Genomic DNA, 26,317 nt, shown 5'->3' on the forward strand with positions numbered 1-26,317 from the left:
GGGATAAATAAAGCTGACGGCAGCATTTTTCAGGTGTTTATTGTGATCTAATATATATACAGCAAGGGAACAAATTGTCTGGGGAGGTTCAGATCATTGCACATTCTTTTTCTGTTCTTCGTTTCTCAGTTTGTATTTCTGTAAGGATTATTAGCTCTCAAAAATACAGTAAATTATCCATATTTTTATGTTGACAAGAAAAGACAAAATGAAAGAGATCACTGTGACAATTTAAAAGCATTGGATTTTGTCCATTTATCATGCATCCTATTAGTGCATGCCAAGCAATATATCTTGAAACTTCAGAGCCATAATGAAAAGTAAGACTTGAATATAATCTTTTATCAAGTTTTTCTTTTTTTCTAAATATAATTTTGGGTTTTTGTGCCTTTATGATAGGACAGCTGAAGAGAGACAGGAAGTATGGGGAGCAGAGAGGGGGGAAGACATGCCGGACATGGCCGGGAGTCGAACTGGAGACCTCTGCGTCGAGGACTATAGCCTCTGTATGTAGGGCACTTAGACAGCTAGGCCACCAGTGCCCCAAGTTTTTCAATTAAATTCTATTCTTTTTCTTTTTTTTTTTTTTTTTAATATATATATTTTTTTGGCCTTTTTGCCTTTATTTTATAGGACAGCTGAAAAGAGACAGGAAATGTGGGGAGTAGAGAGCAGGGGGAAAACATGCAGGAAATGGTTGAACGGCCAGGAATCGAACCGGAGACCTCTGCAACAAGGACTATAGCCTCTGTATGTGTGGCATTTAGACAGCTAGGCCACCAGTGCCCCAAGTTTTTCAATTCTATTCTAATATTGTGTCACTGTTTTAAAAAATTCACATGTCCAAATTCATGTTTTCAAACTGGAATATTGCTCAATGAATTTTACACGTTCAAAGTTCTCTGCTATATTGATGTGATTACTTAATGCACAAGTTTGCATTTCTTTTTCTTTATTTATTATGATCCCCATTAGCTTCCACATTGTGGTTGCTAGTCTTCCTGGGGTCCACACAACAAAACAAAAACAAGAAAAACAATTATTTAAAATCACACATTATCCATAAAACAAAGATGCAATAGCAGCCAATTATAAAAATAAAAAATGAAAATAAAAAATAAACTAAGTATCTAAGTATCAGCCACATTAAGCAAATCACAAAGTCAGCCTACTATGACCTTAAGAGTATATCTAGAATTAAAGGGTTTATATCTCAGCAGGATTTGGAAAAACTCCATTCATTTATCTTCAGTAGACTCGACTACTGTAACGGTGTCTTTACAGGTCTCCCTGAAAAATCAATCAGACAACTGCAGCTGATTGAGAATGCTGCTGCTCGAGTCCTAACAAACACCAAGAAAGTGGATCACATCACTCCAGTTCTGAGGTCTTTACACTGGCTACCTGTCTGTCAGAGACTTGATTTCAAAATACTACTGTTGGTTTATAAAGCACTAAATGGTTTCCGGTCATAATACATTAGTGACCTGACACATTATGAACCATCCAGACCTCTTGAGGTCATCTGGGACAGGTCTGCTTATTGTCCCCAGAGTCAGGACTAAATGTGGAGAGGCATCCTTCAGTTTTTATGCACCAAATATCTGGAACGAACTACCAGAGAACTGCAAGTCTGCTGCAACTCTCAGCTCCTTTAAGTCAAAGCTGAAGACTTTTCTGTTTGCCGCTGCTTTTAATTAAATCAAATAATTATTTATTTCTTAAACTGTAACTTTTTATTCTTCACAATCTAATATGATTTTAAGATTTTTAATGACTATTTTTAATTTCATTTAAATGTCTTTTAATGTTGAACTGATTTTTAACTGTATTGATAATTTTATGCAAAGCACTTTGAATTGCCTTGTTGCTGAAATGCACTTTATAAATAAATTTGCCTTGCCTTGCCTGGAAAATAAACGATGAGCAGCATTAAACTACAAATAATGGAAACAAAAGCAAAATTGTCACAAACACATGGCACCAAAAATTTATAAAACAAAGACTTGCAAAACAGTGATTGCATAATAACGCCTATGAGGAATTCATCAGCATTTGTATAAGTGACTTTTTAAAAGAAAATCTGTTTTTGATCATTGTCATGTTGGTGGGGAGTTGATTCCAGGCAGAGCTCTGTATACCCGACAGTTACAGAGGATGGCTGGTTCAATTTTAAGCAGTGACTCCCATCCTTTAAATCCTGAATTTCAGCACCTCCCTTCTGGACGGAGGTATAAGGTCCCGGTATGCTCAACCAAGAGATATAAAAGCAGCTTTGTTCCAGCAGCCATCAGTTACATAAACAAGTCACAGTAATACAGCATGATTCTCTATAAACAAGTTCTCAACTATTTATGAAGTATTTATAGACCCTTTTATCTTGCTTTTTACTGGTGGCACTTTCTTTCTTTTATCTTGTTTCTAGCTTGTTTTTATTGACCAATGGTTGATTTTTACGTCAATCTTGTTTTTATTGATTTTGCTCTAATTGATTGCTCATTTCCTTTTTTTATTGTTTTTTTCAGGGTTACCTCTTAAGCACTAAGGACTTTGTCACTTTTGTTTGTCATGTATTGTCTTGTGCTGTTTGTTGTTTCGATGTTAAAAGGAGGCTGACTCACTCACTGCAAACAGAATCTACCTACGGATACGAATAAAGTAACCTTGAACCTTGAACCTTGAGGAACCTCTAAAAAGAACAGACTTGATCATACAGTTAGTTCTAGCACTTGGTGTTAGCAGGTCACCAGAACTCACATGACGTGTCATATACTTGTGATTAAAACCAGAATATTTGAGTCTATCACAGAGAACTGTGGTGTGTCATTCCATATAACAGTTTGCATAAATGACAGGAGACGGGATTTTAATTTAGCCTCCACAGTGATTGCATTGCATGATTTAATCATTTGTTAATTGTACAAATAAAAGAAAAGTCACACCAGTAGTGATAACTATCTGTTATATCTTTAAAAAAAAAAAAGAAGTAGCTGTCTATCAGGTTCAGTTTCACCAAAGGCAGTATTTACTTTGTGTTTGTAAAATCATCAGGTTGGTCTACTCTCTGATAACTTTCCCAGCACACTCCTCATCACTGTCTCCTGTCACTGAAAAATTCCTGTTCAGTGGTGCAACATGAATAAAAAAAACAGCATGACAACAGGGTAACATGACAACAGGATGAAAGCGGGTGGAGGAGGTGAGAGTAGATTGCCTGGAGGGTGAAATGTAGGCACATTAGGCTCAGAAAATTGGTCAATAATGCTTTCCTCTCACTATTGAGAGGCAACTGAGTGGAATGTGGATTTGTGTGTGTGTGTGTGTGTGTTTGTGTGTGTGTGTGTGCGTGCTCAGCAGTATGGGGGTTAAACTGTGTGTCTCCGGGGAGCGTGTTATTGACTGTTGACCAGCCCAAATTAATTTTCAACAAGCCTCTTCAGGGGAACAATGGAGATGGATTATGGTTGCAAAGGGAGGGCCTTGTGCGCTGGACTCCAAAGTCCACTAAGTGGATGACTGGCCTCTTAATATGCCTCCACTTCAGCTGAACTGCACTACTTTTGTTATCAATTGTTGCAGTTTTTGTTGTGATTTTGAGCAATATGCATCCACTTTAGATTCTAACATTGAGGTGCATCGACAGAAAATGGCTTTTGTTATCTTCTTTCCTCTCAGATTCTTCCCCCAGATGACGCTGAGTGCAGTTGTTATTCCTAAAGTCTTGTCTTCGTATGGATTTAAATGCGCCTGTGTAGTCGATGTGCCTCTGCAGAGGGAGTCAAGCAGCTGAGTTAAACAAGAGGCCTCATTGTTAATTTGAGCATCCTGGCTTATTAGTTTGGTTTTGATCTATCGCAGGCGGCTGGGTGTCATCCCATCGCTTGTTTTCCCTCTCCCACTTTGAATGGTACAAGTGACAAAAGGCCTCCCACACACAGTAGCTGGCGCAGTGTGATCACTGCACGCCGAGACACAGGGAGGTGTCAGCACTAATCTCCTTTAAAATGGCTCTCTTGTCTTACATCCCATGCTCACAGCATATCCTCGGCACTGTAATTGTGTCTACTCGATGAGACTTGCCGTCCCACTTTTACACACACTTTTTGTTTCATACAGTGAGTGCGCGCCACTGAAGTTACGATACATTGCACTTGACTGAGGAGTCAAAAATCAGTGAAATGTTTTTACCTGCTATTCTCAGCCACATCTGCGCGTTGTGTGCTTTCTAATCTCCCATCACTAAAAGAGGTAATAAGAAGTAATATGCAGTACAAAAACACAATCTGCTCCCATTGTCAGCCTTAGGATAAAAACCAACTTGTTTAACATATACTCAGGCAAAGTGATCGAGACTGTTGAATTTCACAAGGGCTTAGGAATGCTAATTGACGACTGACGCTTCTCTGAGGCTTATATTCAGCACCTGGGAGGGAAACGGGTGCAGGATTTGAGGTTTCACTTCAAGAAATACTCAAGTTTTTCCTCGGCAACTGAAAAGATTAAGACTGCCGCTACTTTTAATTGGTAACAATGTTTTCTTTTCATCCAGGTGTGCAGCCAGTGCATTTGAGTATCACTCTCCTTATAGTAGGGTTTAGATTTCTCACACCTTTTATCTACTTTAGTCTCTTTTTTTGCCTCCACTTCAATGGCGAGTGCTTCTCTTAAAGGCCTTTTCTGGGCCTGCTTATCAGTTCTCCTTACTTGGAAGGTAAGTTTTGACATTGTGCTTAAAATATAATCTTATTTTAATTTATTTTGGCTCATTGCTTCGCACATTGCTAAGTCAATATGTTGATTTCAAGGTGTCCTGTCTCTACAGAACTACTTGGTGACACACTGTTTGAAAGAAAAACTGGAACTTTATTTCTCTTAGCCTTATTTTTTAAATGTCACCAGGTTGTGCGTGCAGCTAACAAGGCAAAGTTGAGCAAATCCTCCAAACTTAAGGTGGCCTCTTTTTTTTTTTATTACACTTGATTCCTTAAGGTTTCCGCCATGGCATCACCTCTCCTATAGAGGGAAGACTGTTAAGGAAAAGAGGACGCAAGCCAGCCCATTAAGCTTGTAATTAACGGAGGGGAAACATGCCGCTGTTTGGCATTTATACTCCAAATCTCTAAGTATGTCTCTGCAGTTTCTGTAAATGTGCGAAAAGGCCCACAGCTGAGGTATTTTTCCCAAGGTCACAGCCTGTGATGATGAGTAGCAGAGCTGACTTGATGCATCTGGACTTCATTATAGCATGCTGGAACATTCTCTACTATCATTCCTGCTATCTGCTGAGGGAGATGGAAGACAGCCGCAGAATCCAACTTAGCAGGGGTTGTCTTCCATCTTCCCTCATGTTTTTTTTTTTTGGGGGGGGGGGGTCGCCTTCCATACTCCTCTCATTTCCCCCCTTTTGTTATTCGAATAACTTCATCTTCATCTCCACGTCTGCCTCTGAAGTGCTGTGTGTTTATGCAAAACCCATGTTTGGCGTACTTGTCGAGACTGAAGTGAAGATTGAAGTGCTCGTCGCTGCTTTAACTTCAAGTCTGCCTTGGATACTTGGATGATTCCCCCCCTCCTTCCTCTTCCTCTTCCTCTTCTTCTTCTTCTTCTTTCCTCTTCACTTTGCTGAGAAAGTTTCTTCTTCCTCTCCCATGCCTCGTTGATGCCCCGGAAAAGTCAGAGCTAAGTCAGAGCTCTCCTCCGTCTCGCCCCCAGGACAGAGAGCACCTAGCCACATGCCTTGTAGGCTCGCCAGGAGCTCAGCGCTTCTGAACTGCCTGATTACCACTCAGGAAGAAAAAAAAAACACCCACACTGTTGCCGTTCTGCCATTTGCTGTCGTGTGTGCAAACATGGAGAACATCAAAGCAGCATATTCACTAACCCCCTTCTCCACAATCTCATCAGTGCCCCCCATATATCCTCCACCCTCCAACTCCTCCTCCTCCCTTCCTACCTACCCAGCTTCATTGTACATTTTGCACCTGAAATCAAACAGACTCATTTCCATCAGTGTGTTAGAAGCAGTGCACTGGACTGTGCCGCTAAGAGGAAAAATCAATGCCGCCCTAAGTGGGAGATCAAACTCAATATGTAGGTTTGGATTGAGCTGTGGTGTCTTCATTAGTATCTATCATTCATATCGAGAAACAACAGGGATCCATTATTGATACCTGGCAGCTAAAGTTGCATCACCTTGAGAGTTCCGAAGGTGAAAAACAACACAGCACAACTGTTTTTTTTTTATATTATTATCACTTTTTTTTATTTATTTCTGTTTCCCTCTAGTGAGATGTCACTTCAAAAAACAACCCGACCAAGGAGTGTTATTGTGCTGAAAGAATGTCAGCCAGTTACAATAGGCTGCTTAATGAGGTAGTGTGGCAAACTTTCAGGCAGGCCATAATATGAATTATTTGTCATTGGCTCTGTGTTGGTGTGTGTGTGTGTGTGTGTCTTTGGAGAGGGCCCAGTGTAAAGCGGGATGAAGGCAGGCCTTGATGGAGAGATGTGGCACTAGCCTGGGGGCTCGCTCCACTGTGAGGGTAGTTAGCTCGCTGCACACCGCCATCATTAGGGACTAGGGCACTCAGAGCTGGGAAGGTGACACACAAGCCTGCATTCAGACAGCGGCGCATACACATAACACCTGTGTATATGCTGCACCTCTTCTCTGAGGCTCTCTTGGTCTTGGCCTCTCAAGTTATTTTTGCACTATAATCACGGAGACTCTGAGTCCCCCACATGAAGTGTTTTTTTCGTTGAAATGTAGATCGGACTGTTATCATTCTGACAAGAAATGCATTTTACAACGATCAGACTATGAGTAGACTCTTAAAGAGCAGGGAAGGAGATGGTAAATGTTCAACAGCATAATGTATTCCAGCTATACAAGTACATATCCTGGCACATTCCTCTCTTTATGGTTGATGGTCGGTATGCTGAGCTGGCAACATGAACTGCCCTAAAGAGGGGGCACTGGCTTGCCTCCGCAATTGAAGCACTCGCCCCATGTACAGAGGCTACAATTCTCATCGCAGCAGTCACTGTATCATGGCCTCGACCCTTCGCTGCATGTCATCCCCCACTCTTCACTCCCCACATGTTCTGTCTTTCTTCAGCTGTCCGATCTACTAAAGGCAAAAATGCCTGATAAAACAACTGAAGAAAGATGAACTGCTAAAAGAGTTCAGTTGACCCTACAGTAAAGCATTAATATGAAAGGTCTTGGTTTGTTCTCTTTGGCTATGTTTACACTGCAGACAAAAGCGGCCCAAATCCGATTTTTTGGGGGTCAAGTGACCAGGTTAGAGTTTTTAGAGGCAGTGTGAACACTCAAATCTGGCCCAAATCTGATTTTTTCAAATCAGATTTAGACCACTTCCATATGTGCTCCTGAATCAGAAACAGATCTGAATTTTTTCCAATGGGACCTCAGTGTGAACGGCCATGGCGGATTTGATGCGCATTTGATAATTTCACGTCACTTTATAGCGACACAAGTCACAATTCTGCGCAGCGTTAACCTTGCAAAAATGGAGGATAGCAACGATGGAGCAAGTCAATTGAGTGTCCTGCCGAAGGAGTCTTGGGGAGAGCTCCTGACAGATGTAATTGAAAGTTGCCCTCGACATCCAGAAGTTTTGAATAAACTCTGTCTCTGTGAAATGATTAACCCACCACTCCTGACTCCGTGTCCGCATCCACATAAACCTTTCAATCATATTTGCGTCCACAGCTCCGCAAAAAGCTGAAACAAGCAATTTAGCTCTCTTTTTCTGTATACTTGACCTCCTCCACACCTGGTCATTCATTCTCCCGCTCCCACTGCACAAACACTTTGTAACAAAGGCGAAAATGCTGACTTCCTCCATGTTTACGTTTGTGAAACAGCTGCATGTGACGTCATTGTTACTGTTCTTTTGCGCATGCGGGGCAGTTTGGAGCCACAAACAGTTCACACTGGAATCGGATACAGGTAACATTATAGATGGTAATGTGAACAGGCAAACAAAAAATCGGATCTGAGCAAAAAATTAGAATTGAGCATTAAGCCTTGCAGTGTGAACGTAGCCTTTGACTTAGTTGCAATTCTTTAGGTGCTCCCTGCAACAGTGTTTTTTTGTTTTACCTTTTTCTGGTTGGTGCTTGTCTTTATGTGCCATCATGTTTAGCTATCAATCTATTCTTTGATAAGTCACAGTTTACATTTACTTGCAACACACTAAAATACCTCTGTCTGCTTCCCCACTCCCCACTTCCCACTATTTTATATTATTAAATGTTTACATGCAAAGGGACCAGTATAAAACAAGTAAACCAACGCCAAACACAATAGCATTTATAGCCTCAGTTAATTTGCAAAACCTGCTTTTATCAGTGGACCATAATCTCAATGGCAATAGTGTTAACTTCATATGCAAAAGATACGGAATCAACAGGTGTTTTCAAACTGAAATTATTAAGATAATGACTAAGAAACGTTTTGGATCACTTTGAGAAGTGAAAAAAACAAGTGAACATAAACTAAATACTAGTACTAATAATAATACTGGAAACTAAATATGAAAAAGTTTTAGTGAACAGTTGCTTATTTACACAGACAGCAGATAAACAACGTTTTCATTCTGAGTCACATCTAATTATAGGAAGACTAGGGATTTGGACGTGAAGTCGTCCAATTGTCATCAGCATCGGAACTAAACATTTAAACTAGTTTTTATTATTTTAAATTGTAGGTTTTATTTGTGTAAATTGCCGCTCACCAGGGCTATAGCTTAGGTTCATGGCTACTGCTATAATGCTATATAATGTTCTACTACCCAGATGTAAACAAGCACAGAAGACAGATGACATCTCTCACAGGGACATTTAGTAATATTTTGATCTAAAAAAATGGAGATAAAGTTGTATGTAGGTCCAAATAAACTGTCATATAACCACTCAGCCATAGCAATGTGTAACTGAAACAGACATTTGGACGTTAACCTGCAAGGAGGACCATAGACCAGTGGTACCAGCTCTGCTATTGTTAACCAATGTGTGATTGTTTACTAACAGACTCTGTGATACCATGTTTAACAGTATTAAATATATAAGGCTCAATTTTGAGTGTGTTTTCTTACAACTAAACTAGTCTTTTAGTTGGAAATTCGATTTCTGTTTATACAAAAAAAAAAAAGATCCCAAAGATCAGGGGTTCCCAAACTTTTCAGACTGCGACTCCCAAAATATAGGTGCCAAAGACTTGTGACCCCTGCTGTCCCTCAAAGTGATTTAATATGGCTTAATTTTGTTGATCTTCAAAAAATTAGCCTACCTATATGAGCATGTGGCTGTGTTTCCTGTGCCGTTATAAATTAACTTACTGCTACTGATGCTTTTGGTAATTAACTGTTCACTAATCCTAAACTTAGGAGTCATCTGGCCAAAAGAAAGGCAGAAAACTCATTACATTGTCTATTTTCAAGTTTAGCTACTATTTTTGTTGATATTTTTTACTATAATGGGTAACATTTACTATTTGTCAGTAATTCTTTTTTCACCACACGTTAAAAAATTAGATAAGTAATACAAAACCAACAAAGAGAAGAAAAATAGATAAATAAATACCAAAAAAATTATATAAAAATATGTTTAATAATAATAATAAACAGTACAAATAAAAAGGAAGATCAACTAAAAAAAAAAAAGAAAACATTCTGGAATACATCTCACGATCCCCCATTTGTATCTCGTGACTCCCCAGGGGGTCCCGACCCACACTCTGGGAACCCCTGCCATTGATGACCAATATTCAAAGTATCATCTCTGTTTTGTTGTGGGCCACCCTCCTGAAAAAATATTTGACTGCAAATCACTCTTATCCACTGTGTTCTCCAAATCAGGTCCGGTAGTATTCAATGACAGCTTAAACAGCTTCTGATGGGACCTGGAGCAACGCTTATGGTTAAGGTAAAAATCAATCAAAAGAAAATAGTGCTGGACCAGAAAAACAGAATATTGACCTTGAGGACTCGAATAAAATCACTATTATTAACAAGAAGAGCAAAATCAGACACTATTAATCCTTAGGTTCAACTCCACAAGCAACCTTTTTCATTTTTCCATAGTTATTGGTTTTCATTATTTATATAATGATTTATATTAATGCTGTTTCATAATTACAGAGTACTCTCTCTCTCTCTCTCTCTCTCTCTCTCTCTCTCTCTCTCTCTCTCACTCTCTCTCTCTCTCTCTCTCTCTCTCTCTGTCTCATTCAGGATCACATTCAGGATAATATTTCATAACCAATAACAAATGGATTATGTGTTCTATCTCTATAGATAATAAAACATTTTTCAGCTGATTTCTCAAAGGATTTATCTGCAAACTGCTTTCATAGCCAAAGGTTGAAACAAAATCCAGTATGAAACTTAACAGAGACAATCAGTTTACTCCACGTTTGTGAAGATCTACACAGCAAGTATTCCTTTTTTCCCCTTTTCCTCCCTAAAAGAAGACTTAATTCATCGTCACAATAGTTGTCAATTAGTTTCTGTAAATTATATAATAAGTTCATCAACTTTCAAATTTCTCATTTTATCTAACAGGCCTCTTTTTGAGTGGGTGTGCTTCTATAACAACACTTTCATTGTTGCTAATAAGCCTTAGCTAAACATGTGTCACACTTGAGGATGTTCTAGAAGGCACTGACTGTTCTCTTGCTTTTTCAGGAACAAAAATATCTGAATCTTTTTCTGCCTTCAGTTCTGTGCTTTTGGAAAACTGTTACCACAGCGTGACCTTTGGTTTTTAATCATCAGTCTAAGTTGAATTTAATTGTTGAGGAGGACTACAGAACAAAAAGACAGTCTCAAACTGAAAAAGGAAAACTCTCCATGTTCCGGCCTTAATTGCTGATTTTTTTTTTCTCTGATTGAAAAGACCTCCTGTCCCTGTTGCTTATTCATCTCGTCTGTTTACTTGAACGCTGCTTTAATTGTTCCTATTTTCAGAATCTATTGGTGTGCAACACACACAATATGGCCCTAGTGGATCCAAAAATCTTTCTGATGAAGATGGCCTTGTTACTGGCACGCTGCAGGATAGTCCTTTAGGGAAAGCATTGTGGACCAAATTGTACCAAATTTTCCCTTGTGTGGTAGCCTCCTATTTATTTCTCAGATAAAAGAGGCCCTTTAATATCGCAGGACAGGAAAAAAATCTCAAAATACCCGCCTTTCATGTGCATCATTTTGTTCTTCAAGGTTAAAGGACAATTGTTGCTGAATAAAGAGTGAAATGATTCTCTCAAAAACTAGTTTTGGAAAAAAGGAGGGTTTTCATTCTACAAGTCACTCAGCGGTGTGTATTAAAATGGATGAAAATAGGATTTGACAGAGTGTTTTTGAGCTTCAAAGCTAATTACATGAGAAAAGTTACCACTATCATTTCTGAAAACAAAACACTCCTGCCATACAGAAGTTATTTTGATGAATTCTTTGTGAGTTGTAATCATTATGTTCAAAGTGCTTGCACTTTAGTTGTTTAAACTTAAAGGTGACATATCATGCAAAATTGACTTTTTAATGGTTCTCTACCTGAAATATGTTTCCCTGGCATGTCTACAAACCCCCCGAGAATGAAAAAAATCCATTCTGCCCCTGTTTTGATATCTCCACCTTTCTTTAAATGTGTGTGAAACGAGCCGTTTCAGACCTTCCGTGTTTTTGTTACGTAACAACAATATCCGGTCTGTCACAGAGTCAGAGCTCGGAGCTTGTTCAGCCCATAGACTGTATAAAATAAAACTGAATCCCTCCTCCGTTTTTCATTACCTGCACAAATGTGTGGTAACAAGGAGCTTAGGAGGGAGGCATGCTAGTTGTAGGCTGTCTTAATAAACACAAAGGCCGGTTTTACTCCCCACGTCTGCAGATTTGAAGATCTAGTGGATGATTTTTATTTATCATGGATAAGTGCTAGCGCTAGTTAGCATAGCTACATAGCTACACGTCGTAGCTGTAGCTGTGTACCAAGACACACGTCTACATACTGACAAATAAAACAACAAGAAACACAGAATTTGTGACCAATCCTTCAGAAAAGGTCCCGCTGCCTTTCTGGTAGAGGTCGGTTTTACTCTCCACGTCTGCAGATTTGAAGATCTAGTGGATGATTTTTATTTGTCATGGATAAGTGCTAGCGCTAATTAGCATAGCCACATAGCTACATGTTCATAGCTGTAGCTGTAGCTGTGTACCAAGACACACGTCGACATACTGACAAATAAAACAACAAGAAACACAGAATCTGTGACCAATCCTTCATAAAAGGTCCGGCTGCCTTTCTGGAAGAGGTCTGTTTTACTCCCCACGTCTGCAGATTTGAAGATCTAGTGGATGATTTTTTATTTATCATGGATAAGTGCTAGCGCTAGTTAGCATAGCCACATAGCTACATGTTCGTAGCTGTGTACCAAGACACACGTCGACATACTGATAAATAAAACAACAAGAAACACTAAATCTGTGACCAATCCTTCAGAAAGGTCCTGCTACAGGCACCTCTCCGCCAGGATCAGATTCTGGATCAGATTCAGAGGGTTGAAGTAACGCGATCTCTGAGCAGCCGTGTATATTCAGCCAACATGTAAACATTAGATCAACGTGCTGGAGAGCCGAGGCACATCCACTTCCTGAGGGGGCGTGGTCAGAGAGAAAACAGAGTGTTCTGAAGAGGACTGAAGAAGAGGGATTTTCAGGCAGACCAAAATCTGATTTCAAAGTGTGTTTTTGAGTATAAACTTTAAATACATGTTTTGGGGACCTCTTAGACCAATATATATTGATGAAAAAAGCGTGATATGTCACCTTTAAGAAAAAACAAAGTCAAGAGGTAGTGGACATGTTACAATTTGGGGTGGTAATGGTAAAAATAAAAATGTGTTCAGCTTTGAGTTCTTTGTTGGGTACATTTTCGGTAAAGTAAGGGAAACAAATTCAAAGCAAGATTCATTTTCCTTTATTAGGCAGATAAAGAATGTTAACACATTGTCTAAAGAGCAGCATTGGCAGTTCAGGCTTGTAGGCCTGCTCAGACTCATTATATAGAACATCTTAACCCTCCTGGTATGTTGCTGGCATAAAAAAAAAAAAATTCAAAATGTAAATAAAATAAACCAAAATCTGTGTCATGTAAATGTTATCCTCATTGGAACCATGATCTGTGAGAATTAAAGAACACAATGAATTAAATATTGATTTTAATGGTTAATAATGAGATTTAAAAAAAAGTGTATTGGGATTTTTTGGGGTTCTGACACTTTTGGATAATTGAATATGCCCCGGGTCAAATGATCCATGAACTTATTGCTGTTCAGAGAAACGAACATACAGGAGGGTCAAATGAAACATAATACAATTTTAATACTAGAAAATAAATAGAAAACAAAAGGAGTATGCAGGATACAAACTTAACCCCCACCAAGCGCCAACTGTTGACAGATTTTCCGTTGGTGAATACATTCAGAGTTCTCACCACATATGAGGTAAATATTTGTACCAGAACAGTCATGTATCAAAAAACAACTATGCTGAATATGTACCCTGTTTTTGTTGTAGCTGAACAAACCTGCACACAAACACCAACACAGGATGGCATCCACCGACGCCCTGTTTACTACACTGGACATCAGCTACCCAGCTGGAACCAGATTTTCAGGATCCAGACTTATGATAGGGCTACTGACTAACTTGCATTGGTTGCCATGCACAAAGCTTGATATGTATTTTTTTCCCCAAGAGATGACATGATCCACTCTCAATGAGGTGCCCTGTCCCCTCTCAGTTCACAGCCCACAACTGATCACAGGTAATACATAATTAAAACTCTCTGTATGTTCTGAGGTGAATTGTTAAGAAAATCGCAGCACTGCCTGCTTGACTGTGGTGCACTCCTTGGGACCCTGTAGGAACCTTTAGTTCTGAACCAAAGTACCTTACAGAAATGGTTTGGTATGTTCATGTTCCACTCCTCCTAACATGTATTTTTTACTTTGCCAAACTCTTTTAATGACAGTCTTATTATTTCTCAACAGCTCGGCCATCTTCTGCCAACCTTTAAACTGTTTTGTGTTTATTGACGCAAGATCTCTTGAGTCAAAATGACAACATAGAAATCTACACTCTGACCTGTTGCTGAAATCTGTAGCACCACTGTCCTCTTTAAGTTTTGGAAGCTCTTTCTCTTTGTGTCACATGTTTGTTATGATGTGCTCTTTTCCCCAAAAAGATTTTCAAAAGGCCTCATAATACCTTCACTGTTACACTCTGAATTAACTTCTTTTTTTCTGACACTACAACATCTTTGAAATACTCTGCTCTCACTGCATTGTATTCCTTTCACGACACCTTTGTGCCCTCCCCTTTCACCGTCCTCACCTACGCTGTAGAGTGCCAGCTTTTAATAAGTATTGATGTTACCTCAGAATCCTTTACCTCTGTGTCTTTCTCCCACAATCCAGCAACAAAAAAATCTATTTACTCTGGTTCATCCTAGACACATGACTTAAGTCTTGAGATCATGTTTTTCGGTCAAGAACAGCGCAAACAGGGGCACTGGCTCGCTATTCCAATTCCCAAACAATTACTCGAGTGCTTTTGAACCTATGAATTTATGGCCGTGCTGTTGTCTCCTTTAGGGAGCAGAATATCAAAGTGCATGAGGAATGGATGGAGGTTTTGCTCCTCCACGATGAAGGTCACAGCAGGGCTCTTGATGAATTGGAGACGGTTTCAATACAATTTTTTTTTTAACTATCTGAGCGAATTCAGGCTTTTTTTTAAATTGTTCTGCTTCAAGAGTGTTATGAGAAGTCCCCTCACAATAAGAGATGGAGCACCTCCGGAAACTCATCTTTGCAAGAGACCCTTCTCTGCTTCTCTGTTATCTTTGTATTAAACCTAATTGAGGTGAAAAGGGGAATTTCATTAAGGAGGACATAAATCAGTTAATATGAGAATGCTCAAAAAAATATGCAGCATTTTCATTTTCAGGAAAAGAGATAGGTGTTTACCTACACTGCAGCCATTTCCTTAACCTTTCAGTTCTGTGATCAGGGTCAGTGGTATATACATCTCTTTTATAATAACATCCAAAACATTCTCTTTTTTTGTCTGTTTCTGGGAACCGAGGGGACGTATTTCATGTTCAACAATGTTTACAGCAATGGCCTTCAACATTGTTCCTTCATGCCACGCTTACATCAAAAAGCATCATTTCTTCTGTGTTCAGGTATACAACGCCTTCTATCCTTCCTCAAATGTAATAGAACCGCCATGGACACTCACATGTTATACATCGCTTGTCTGACAGTCAACGGTTCAAGGATAAACCCCTCACAGATGCATTAAGTGTGTACGTTGTTTACATTCCAAGGAGACAAAGAAGAGTCCTGCATTTACGTGATCACATCCAAACCCATCCCCGTAGTTTCACGTCTTCAATGCTCGGTATTCAAAGACCAACTCGGCCCTGTTTGTGTACAAAATCCACACTGTGCTTCAGCTATACTCTAGTACAGTATCCTTGTTTGCTTGGATACTTTGTGGATTTAAGTATACTTCAAAAAAATATCAGAAATCAATTCTGCTCTCCTCAGTGTATGGAGGGAATCCATAAAAAGTGTTTTTATGTATGTATACGCACAGACTTTTTTCTCACAAAGCTTTTGTTGATCCAGTGAGAACGTCACATAAATGGAGACTAACCCAAACAAGCCCTCTGCTTTGACTGCAGTGAAAACGCCTGTGTGTTGTTTTCAATTCAGAGATTTTGTACACAAAATTCCTGAAATACCTTTGAATAAATCTCAAACAGAGGACCTAAAGTGCTGTAGTGATATTTCACAGAGGAGAATGGCTCTGGAAACCAACGTAAATACAATTACATCCATGAATGTTATCATGTAACACATAAAAGTGTGGATTAAGAAGGGATTTTGAAGTTAAAGCTCCTATGAGAAGTTTTCATAAAAAGATTCACAGTGACGCCTTTTTATGACCTACAAAAGCATCGACTCAGCTCGCTTGGAACCAGAGCAGAGCAGGTACGAAAAACTGGTGTCTGACACGAGGTACCGCGCCCGTGGAAACGCAACACAAACCGAGTAGAGTCGAGTCAAGTCGAGTAGAGTAGAGTAGGGCTAAGACAGGCCGGTGGAAAAGGGCCATTTGTCCACTTTACCAAAATCGACACAAACAGAAAGTTCCACACAGGAGCTTTAATATTCGTGCCATAATACTTAAATTTCTTCATCAAAAGAGCAGCTTCAACTTTAAAAGTGATGATGAAGCCTCTTTGTCATCAAGAAGTCGATTTTTGAAGTGTTTTATACTTCGTCACTGAATGTCTGACAAGCCAAACTCTGACCTTAATGTGGACAGACAGCAGTAAGGGAATAGAGAATTTCTCTACAGAATGGCTGCAGTGCAGTGGCAGAGTTGGTCATCTCTCAGAGGTTCCTAGCTCATGTGGTCACATGTTGAAATGTCCCTGAGCAAGACACACGGTTACATAGTCGAGTACATAGAGTGTGAATGCATAGGAATGGGATAAGCTTGTAGTGATGGTCGCCTATGCATGTGACGCAGGAGTTGCTAATTGTTAGCTGACAGTGTAGGCAAAGGGAGATTCTTCATTTACAAAAACAAATTTTGTACATTTTACAAAAGTTCTTACAGTTTCTTAACAAATATTTGCTTTAGTCGTTTTTAAGTTGTTTCATTTGTCCTATTTTTTATTTAAGATTATCATTATTATTATTATTACTATTATTATTATTTTGGGGGGGGTCTTTTTGCCTATGATAAAACAGCTTGAGAGAGACTGGAAATGTTGGGGAGAGAGAGAGAGAGAGATGACAAACACTGCCGCGACTGGGAATCAATCCTATGACCATTGCAACAAGGACTGTAGCTTCCATCAATGGGGGTGTTTGTTCTACCAACTGAGCTCAAGCAGCGCTCTGCTCATCCCTTACTTTGGTTGGTAAAACAAAGTAAATCAAAACCTCAGAACTATTTCAAATGTGCAGTGTGCATGTAGCACACAACAATCTTAAAACAGCTGATTTACGTGAGCTGAATACCTTCAATAGGTTAAGTTTCGACAAATAGTTTACAGCTACTAAAACTGATCCTCCTCTCTACCTTTGTATAATGTAATGGCTTTGTGCAAGTCTGTACTCTGCCATGTTAACCCACAGCCAGCTGAACTCTGTCAGAATCCACATTGAATCAAAGACATCTGCTTTTTGGCCCAAATACATTGCTGATCTGCTGCTACTTTATGAACCATCTTGACCTCTGAGGTCATCAGTTACTGGTCCTGCTTTCAGTCCCTAGAGTCAGAACGAACATGGTGAAGCAGTGTTTAGTCACTATGCACCACATATCTGGAACACACTCCCTGAAAGCTGAAGGTCCGCTCTAAGACTAAGACCTTTTATTGCCACTTGCCTTCCTATCTTAGCTTATTTTAACTCGCTTTAAATTAAAATTTTAATGTATGTTTAATATATTTCTAATTTTACTTTTCGTTTGCTGTTTTATTATATTTGTCATTTTAGTTGTGTTCTTTTGTGTTTGTCTGAAAGTTACCAATGCTTTTAATCTTTTCATGTAAAGCACATTGAGTTGCTCTCATGTATGAATGTGCTATACAAATTAAGTTCCTTGCCTTGCCTTGCCTTGCCTTTTCTTTTGTACAAACCTGGAAAAATTGCTTCATAAATGATGAACCAGCATTCAAAGTCTTAAATAAATTCAAAACTGATCTCATTGACGGTAAATTGTCTCAGGTGTACTACAAAGTGCACTACAACAATCCTACAGAGGAACTAGCTAGGAACTAATTAGCAACATGAGAAGTTATCACTCAAAAAAAAAAAATCTGGACAAATTATATTTGTGGCGGTAAATGAAATGTTCCAGGGCTCAACAAACTTCTTACATGACATGTTGACTTTTCTGAATAAAACCTTTAACTTGCTACAATTGATTCACCTTCAAACTATGAACAGAATCCAATCTTTGAATGTAAAGAACTCTCCTTATATTTTGACCCTTTAAAAAGGCAACATAAGGAACTTGGTTTTATCTTGAACAGTTCCACCTTTTGGAGCACAGTAGATGCACGTGTGTTAATTTTCAGTTAATAGTTAATTATTGAGACAATAATTGGAAATATAAATTGGAAACTTGTAGTAGTGTTAGAATTAGTACACAAACATGAGTGATATTATTATTTCTAACAAACTTGGAGAATTTAAGTTGATCCGTAGTGTGATAGGTTGGAGCATCCTCACAAAAGTTGAGTGACTTTATTTGTCAGTTGAAAGTTTCTTATTGAAGCTAATTTTATTCCATTACATTATTCAAAGTAATACTTTATATTGATAATCCCTTTTTTTAAGATTATCTTCTTATTTAGTTTTGCCATTATTGACAACACGGGACGTTTATAGACTGGTAAGAGTGGGGGAAAGACCTATAAGGTAGGATTTGAACCAGGGCCACCTGCTCTGAGGACTATAACTTCTGTACATGGGGTGTACGATTAAACCGCTGAGGTTAACCTGCGCCCTAGTATTGATAGTTTTGTTTTACAGGAGTCACGACATACCATTCTTTTGAAATGGTTGGCATGTTTGAAGGATTTACTTCTAGTTAGCCTGTAATGTCTTATGAAACCTGGAACATTGGCTGTTTTCGAATGGCCTGCTACATACTACCTAATAATGTAGTAGGCAGTAGGTACTGCCTACTGCACACTGCGTTTGAATTTAGTCTGTAGTATGACTGTTCTTTGGATCTGGTCTGCAGTACGCTGGGTCAGACGTCACTGAATTTCCGGGTTTCGGAAAACGGAAGTAAACAACGGACAAGCTGATAGAGAAACTGCTTCTTCAGTGTCCACTTTTGATTTTAAAAGTTAAGAGATTGAATTTAATAATTTTCACAGTACCTAAAAACTGAGTTCCCCCATCAAAATAAGAAGAGAAAAGAAAAAGCAGACGAGCACTGTGCCTTGTGGGAAACAGTACGTGAGGCAGACTGGTCCGATGCATACTGTGAAATTTTCCCGAATCAGTACGACATCCGGGGAGTTTTGGCAAACTGCAGATTTTGCTCTTGTTCACATACTACTTACTATATACTGAATTTTGGCCAAATCAGTACTTACTGCTAATATAGAAGGTGGTTTCGAAAACAGCCAGTGTTTCACTCTAAAAGACAACTTGCAACAGGATCACAAACTGAAACCTGTTCGGAAAAAAACTCCTGATTTTCCCCTCTTTGTTTTAACCTTTGAGGGAAACTGTGACCTGTAAACGTTCTCTGAGTCGTTGCACCTGCCTGAGAGTCTTCGAATAAAAGGAGGGCAAAGATGTGCACATACTAAGTTGCTTTTATTAATACAGAACTGCATGCTACAGAGACTGTACAGCATAAACATTTATTCATTACAAAAAAACATGGTTTTGGAACCATTTAAAATAACAGGAAAAAACAAACAAACAAAAAGATAAGAGCATAAAATAGAACAGGAACATCACAGCCGTTAAGGAAACATTCAAACTATTTATCATTAGCATCTTAATAAACCAGAGAAGAAATCGACAGATTACAGTCGCGTCATGTCAACTACAATGGCACCGAGTGGATGATTCTCTTGTAGCTTTTTTTACAGCCTCTTGCAACATCAACATGCCTATTTTTTCTATCTACCTATATGTAGTAGTGTACTTAAAGTGGCAGTTTGTGTATTTTTTTTGTATTTAATAGTTTTTTTATGAACCTCCTAATATACATAATTTGGCCCTTGTGGGTTTATACAGTATGATGTCCGCCTTTTATTAAGTTTAAATTTTAATATTTGACAATTTGCTACCAAACACATTTGTTATAGCAACATTTATACTACATACATAGCAATCTATGTAACGTCACAGCAAAGAATGGTATCGAAATAAAAAAACAAACGACAACAAAACAAAAAAAAAAGAGAGAGATCCCTACAGCGTGGTTAGAGAGGGGCAGAGAAAATTATCACAAAATTTGGCACGGAAAATCTGTACACGAATCTACAGTCTGAGAGATGTGACTGTGCAATAAAAAAGAAGGGCTTTAGACACGTTTCCAACTACTGAAGACACGGTACCCACTGTCTCTTGTTTCAAGTTTTCTTTTCTTCTTTTTGTAAAATGGCTTATAGACGCATTTCTTGAAATGAAGTTGTGCATACTTCTGTTCATGAGATCTACACAGTACACTGAGTGGAATCCAGGTTTTCAGCGAGGAAAGAAATCAATAACAAAAAGATTTTGCCTTTTTAAAACCTCCTTGTAAAAATGGATCATTCATATATAAGTCGCTTACCTTAAGAAAAAATATTTTTACAATGTATTAAGAAAAAAAAAAAGGTCAAAAGAGACACGTACAAGATACAACAAGCAATCTCTAAAGCAATAAATACTACTGGTCCTAGCGTTGTGACATTTTGAATTTAATAACCCTCAACCCTCCCACCCCTACCTCCCCTCAAGCCCACCCAACTTGCCTGACTCCACCCCATAGGTAAACAACAAAGAAAAAAAGACAACGCAGTGGAAGAATGCATATTTAACACAGTAATCCCCCCCTCCCCATTATTCTGTACATTTAAACAAGAACAAGTAACATCACAATTAAAGTTGTTCCTCAGAGAGGTGTCACCGCTAGCCTCATGCCCTCCGAGAGTTTGAACAGATGTCAGATGATTGGTTCGCGAGCTCGTATTTAATACAAATAAAGAAGGAGAACCAACTCTTTCAAGAAAAGGGCTCATTGAATAATCTAGCCTACCTTTTTATATCCGTCTTTTAAACATTTCGAAGTTGAACTAAATAATTTTTCTGTTTGCACTGTTGAACACTACAAAAAAGACAAAACTAAATTCATAAAAATTTTGGCAGATTCACAAAGCTATACTACAGCTCATTGTATCATTTCTTTATAATAATTAGATTTTTTTTGATAATGACGGGTCAAATATTGACCAATGAACTTTAATAAAATAAGAACTAAAATTTCAAAGCCTTATGGCACAGAAACAGAAAGAGAAAAAAGAGCTGACGGTAAGTGAAATATAGCAGAGTGAGGGCCTAGAAAGGTGTGTGTGTGCAGAGCTAGAAAAGAGGAGAAGAATAGGGCAGACTATTCTATAGACTTGGTCACTAGCGACAGAGGCTGAGGGGCCGAGGAGGGGAGGAGCGAGTGGGAATGACACAGCGATGCTGAGGGCCGGGCCATCGAGGACGCCACAGAGGAGCCCGGCTGCCGCGAGGACGAGACGTCGCCGCCGTGCTCCAGGGCTCCGTTGTGGGAGGAGGCGCCGGGCGTTTTGCTAGCTGCAGCGGAGTTTTCCAGCTGAACCAATGATGGCGGAGGCCCAGCCAGGAGGTGCGGGTGGTGGAGTGGCTGGTGGGCCGGTTTCATAGTCAGTGAGAGAGGTTGCATTTGTTCAGTCTGAGGTTTGGACTCTTTTGAGGAGGGGGAGGGGGCCACTGAGGAGGGGGAGGATGGGGGGGAGTCTAGTAAGCTTCCGTCCGTAGAGGGAGGACTGGCACAGCTGCCTTCACCTTGGATGTAGCGAATGCACTTTTTTTTTCTCCTGAGGGACAAGGCGAGAGAAAGAAAACATTTTTTAGCACCACATCTTCGAAACGGATTGCCTCTTAGCACTGTTACTGACTTAAACGCACCATTGACATTAAATTTAAAAAATGTAACAAGTTTTTCTCTATCTCCTTGCTTCAGAGTCTGAAGAATTGACAAATGCTCTCAAATTCAATGTCATTCAATTCCTTTTAGTTGTTTTTTTTGGCTTACATTTCTATAACTTATTGTAAATATATATCTTTTATGATCCAATCAAGTATTTTACTCAACAAACAACTAAAGGTGCCTTTAAGTAGCTTTGTAAAACTTGTGCTAAGAATAAAGTTGTGGGTCGAATTCCAAACACAGAACCATCACACAGGACAGACATGAAGGAAAGATCAAAGGTGAAGCACTTGGACAGGAAGCAGCAGGAAGAATGGAGGCACATATGTGGGGCGATAATTATGAAGATGAGGATACAAGAGGACGAAATGAAGCAGATTAGATGTAGTAATGGTTGCTCTCTGGATGTAAGACTCAGCCTCTCTTACAGGCAGAGCTACAGCTGGGGGATCAGCCTTTTTTTTCTATTTCTTCTCTCCAGCAACATGAGATTTCTGGACCTGTCTCGCTCCTCTACCTCTACTCTCTCTTCTCCTGAGGGGACAGAGTTTGGATACGAGGCAAAAAAAATAAAAAATAAAAGTCAACAAGATCCTACACTACAGTGCAATCTGCCCCACAGACACAAGTGTGTGTGCGTGAGGGGTCAAGGCACCATGTCTGCATTCTCGCCAGGGGTCGGGACCCTCCCCCCCTCTGCCTGCCGTGTCCTGAGGCCAGGCCCGTTTGCGCTCAGTGGAACCCGATGGATGAGCACGGGAGAGGGAGGGGAGTTAAGAGAGTGAGGGTAATGTTGCATTCATGTGTGGTGACTCTGCTGTGTTCAGATTTGGTTAAGGGGGAATAGGCTATACGGTACATCTGCCCACCTCATCTTTAGCCTGACCCTGCCAGTGACCCCTCTCTCAGCTCTCAATTCTATCATTTTGATGCCTTAAGGCCACAGAGTACAAGTATTTAAAACTAACAGTGAGTTAGTAAAAAAGACAAAGGTGTTCAGAAAAGAAAAAATATGGCATTTTAAAGATATAAAGCTGAACTTGTGTTTAATTTAGTTGTAAAATCAAACCTTTGTTGGTGATTGTAAAGGGGATAAAAGCGACATTAACCCCAAATGAGAGCGGATGACTGTTCAGGGGCATTCGAATAATCACATGAGAGTGCTACCAAAACCTTGATTACATGCTAGAGTGAAAGACAAGCAGACACTTCTGATAAACACACAACACTGGACAGTAAAGGAGCACTAGCAGAAGTCTGTATGAGAGCAGGGATGAGGCTTTTAAGTGCAGCCTACACTGATACTGCAGCAGTGGGTGGTGCGGCGTATCGACCGGCCGTAAAAAGGTATCATTTTGCCACTACATACACATCTTGCCCTCGATAACTGTCTGTCAAACTGCAACAAATGAGCTAATATCCATTTTTTAACAGACATATCGATTCATAGTATGTGCCCGTGTATGTTATTGATTTCTCCCTCTCGGGGGAAATTACACCAGATGCATCTTTTAGGAAATGGAGCCCAGAGAGAACTTTTAACCTCTCGGCTCCTAGAACGAAGATGCTATCATTGCGCTTTTCAGATGTGTTGTTATTGTTTAAGGAATAATGGAGCATTTTTGATAATATAAGTGTTAGATTTAATGGAGAGGAGGGTAAGCAGCACCAGAACTGGTGTCCTGTAGAGGCAGGTTTGTGGGTAATCCTACTTAAAGAGAAACGGTCCAATATATATTGGGCAGTCAGTGTGTTTGACTTTGTGACAAAATGTGACAAATGTCTTTTGAAATAAGCTAATAATCTGTATTGCCTCTTAAAGTGACAGTAACGAGCAGCAAAAATACTAACATCATGAAAATGTTGAAATACAAGCGGACATGTATAAAGAATGAAAACAAAGGAAAGATATAGCAGCAGTAACAATGAGACACAATGTGTTGAAATGGCTGGTTGTGTCAGAGAAGAGTGGGGCAGGGTGTGGTGCAAGCCAGACACAGAGAAGGGTATTACTTAGCAGAAACAAATACCTACCATGAAAATATTCCCAATTCAAAGACTGCTTGTGTCAGAACAGAAAGACAACAGGTAGGGACTAAGTAAGGGTTATTGAAGAGGAGTTTGGAGGAAGAGGAGGTGGAGAAGGAGGAGGAAGAGGAGGAGGAGGAGGAAGAGGGCACAGAAAAGAGTGTCACTGAGCAGGCCCTCATAGAAAGCAGGGCTAAATTTGTAAGCATAACATTGTTAATCAAAAAAGGACGCCAATTAGAACAAACATGACAGTTAGGATGGGAGGGAATTATTCACGGCCCGGGTAGAAAATGGATTTCAAGCAGTCAGATCGCACAGAAGTATTACTCCAAATGACATTAGGAAATCAAGATCTCCCAGAAAGATGTTTCCTTGAGATAAAAGTTTGGTAATCTTATTTTCAAATCCATTTTCTGCCGCTTGGCTTGAACTGAGTTTAATAAGGAAAAAATGCTGCGAGGGAATTTACAGCAGGAAGCTCCTCAAGTCAGGAAATAAGGAGCAGAGAAAGTTTGCCAACTGTTACCACACTGATGGAAACATGTTTTAATCTAGGAGAAGAAGAAGCTGCTCAAAGTGGATGTCTTCCTCCCATTTGGTACTACAGCAGTTATACCTGCATGGTTTGCACCATAAACTCAGCTGGTCAAGCCCGAACAAGGCACGACACTTCTTTGGGGTATTTGCATCTGTTAGCCAAAGAGGTAGACACAAACACACACACAGAGACAAAAAAATAAAGAAAGAAAAAGAAAGAAAAAATGGACACGTCATTGCACAGACAAAAACATGTAGCCAGGGCTTAGGTTTAGGCTGGTTAACACTGGGATGTCCTCCGTATTTGACTCCAGATCCTCCAAGCCCCGACCTGCCAGTTTCTGACCAATCTCAGTGAGGCTGTTTGTACTTAAAATCCTGCAATAAAACCCCAGAGATGTTCCTGCATCAACACACACACACAAACATCACTCATACAAACACTCGAGCAAAAAAAAAAAAAAAGTGAACACCCTTCTTCCCAAAAAAAAGGAGCTACAAATCAAATAGTGATAGCCTAGAGATAGACCGGCAGGGCGTGGCTGGAGGAAGCTGAGAGGTCACAGTAGCCTGACGGGGCAGACAGAGGGGAGGGGAAGAGAGGAAGAGGCAGCAGTGTGCAAAAAAAAGGAAAAAAGAGGAGGAAGTCCCAGTGTACAGTAACCCAGCAGCCTTCACCTGGCCCTGGCCGGTGCAAGCACACACCATACACACCTGCACGGGCCACACCAGTTATTCTGTTGGTCGAGCCCAAAGCGCGCTCGACACTTCTTAGGAGCGCTCAGGTCTGATGCCGCGACAGGGAGGGGGGAAGCCAGCATAGAGGAGGAGGAAGAGGAGGAAGAGGAGGAGGAGGAAGAGGAGGAGGGATAGAACCAAAAACAAAACCATAAGGAGCCGAAATTAAAATAAAAGGAGGAGAGAAATGAGGAGAAAAAACAGGTAACAGTGAATCTATGAAGCTTTGCAGTGGCTCAATGTGCAAGAAACCCCCCCCTTAAAATCCCTCAAAGCCATTCTCAAGTGTGCCTTTCAAGATAGGACTGAACACAATTAGTGTGTTTCAGACATTAGTAAAATCAAAATGCATGCAAGTAATCAAATTAAGACATTAGCAGGGAAGGAAAACTGCTTTCAGGTTGTGTAATCTAAAACTGACTAGAGTTAAAGCTGCAGATAGGATGTGCTTATTTAGTCTGGAGGATAAAAATGGAGCAAAATGCAGATTGGATTAACTTGCTGCAAGATGTTATCAAAAGGACAAGGTCAAAGTAGTAGAACTAGGCAGCAGGCGGCTAAAACAGCACGGTAGTGAGTTAGCCCTAGCCAGGGGAAGGATTAAAAAGGCTGGAACCTGAAGAGGGGGAATCTACTCTTCAGACCTGGCATCAAACACTTGACTGTTTTCCACCAACTTTGGCGCTTCTGTTGCAGACACGCACACAAAAAAGCTGCCAGTCACTTCAGCTCTACCCAATAATTGAGTCTTTATCAGTGGTTGAGCAGAGTGACAGCAGGATCTGCTAGTGTTTGAGTCCAGGTCTTGTACGAGTAGAGAAATTTGAAGGGATTTTAAAGTCGGCCAAACTCATGCTGGCCTGTAGGAAAGGCTCAAGCGGCGATACTTGAAGCATACAGATTAAGGAGGTTTACCCTGACATCACATCCTTCAGCTAACACTCCACAATCTAACTTTATTTTATCACTTCCTCAAGCAAGATTATGCCAAAATACTGTATATGCTTTGAGCTAAATAGCAACATGAGTAATAAAAAGTAATTAAAGAAAGTTTAACTTAGCTTTAAGTAACATTGAAACATTTATTAATGATAATAAAGCAGCAAACAAAGCAAAAGGAGCAATTAACATACTAAAAAACTGAAATAATACACATTCATTGATATATAAATAGACATTACTTAAGAAATTACGGAATAAAAAGA

At 39.7% G+C, this 26,317-nt stretch overlaps 1 protein-coding gene across 23 annotated transcripts in view; it reads right to left on the reverse strand.

Annotated features, from left to right (window-relative positions):
- Window positions 1-19,431: 19,431 nt before the first annotated feature.
- Window positions 19,432-26,317, reverse strand: part of tcf7l2 (transcription factor 7 like 2) — a 96,163-nt gene continuing 89,277 nt past the window's right edge. For 11 of the 23 annotated variants that reach the window (XM_034708414.1, XM_034708416.1, XM_034708419.1 and 8 more), the window contains 2 exons: window positions 25,089-25,161; window positions 19,432-21,693 (listed from right to left, as the gene is read on the reverse strand). In XM_034708414.1, the coding sequence (XP_034564305.1) occupies window positions 21,237-21,693; window positions 25,089-25,161 (530 nt within the window). In that variant the 3' untranslated portion in view covers window positions 19,432-21,236. Of the gene's footprint in view, window positions 21,694-23,840; window positions 23,902-24,453; window positions 24,527-25,088; window positions 25,162-26,317 lie in introns of all 23 variants that reach the window. The other 12 variants (XM_034708417.1, XM_034708410.1, XM_034708424.1 and 9 more) reach the window with 3 other exon arrangements.

The sequence above is a fragment of the Notolabrus celidotus genome, chromosome 18 (assembly GCF_009762535.1).
Source record: "Notolabrus celidotus isolate fNotCel1 chromosome 18, fNotCel1.pri, whole genome shotgun sequence".
Classification (NCBI taxonomy): domain Eukaryota; kingdom Metazoa; phylum Chordata; class Actinopteri; order Labriformes; family Labridae; genus Notolabrus; species Notolabrus celidotus.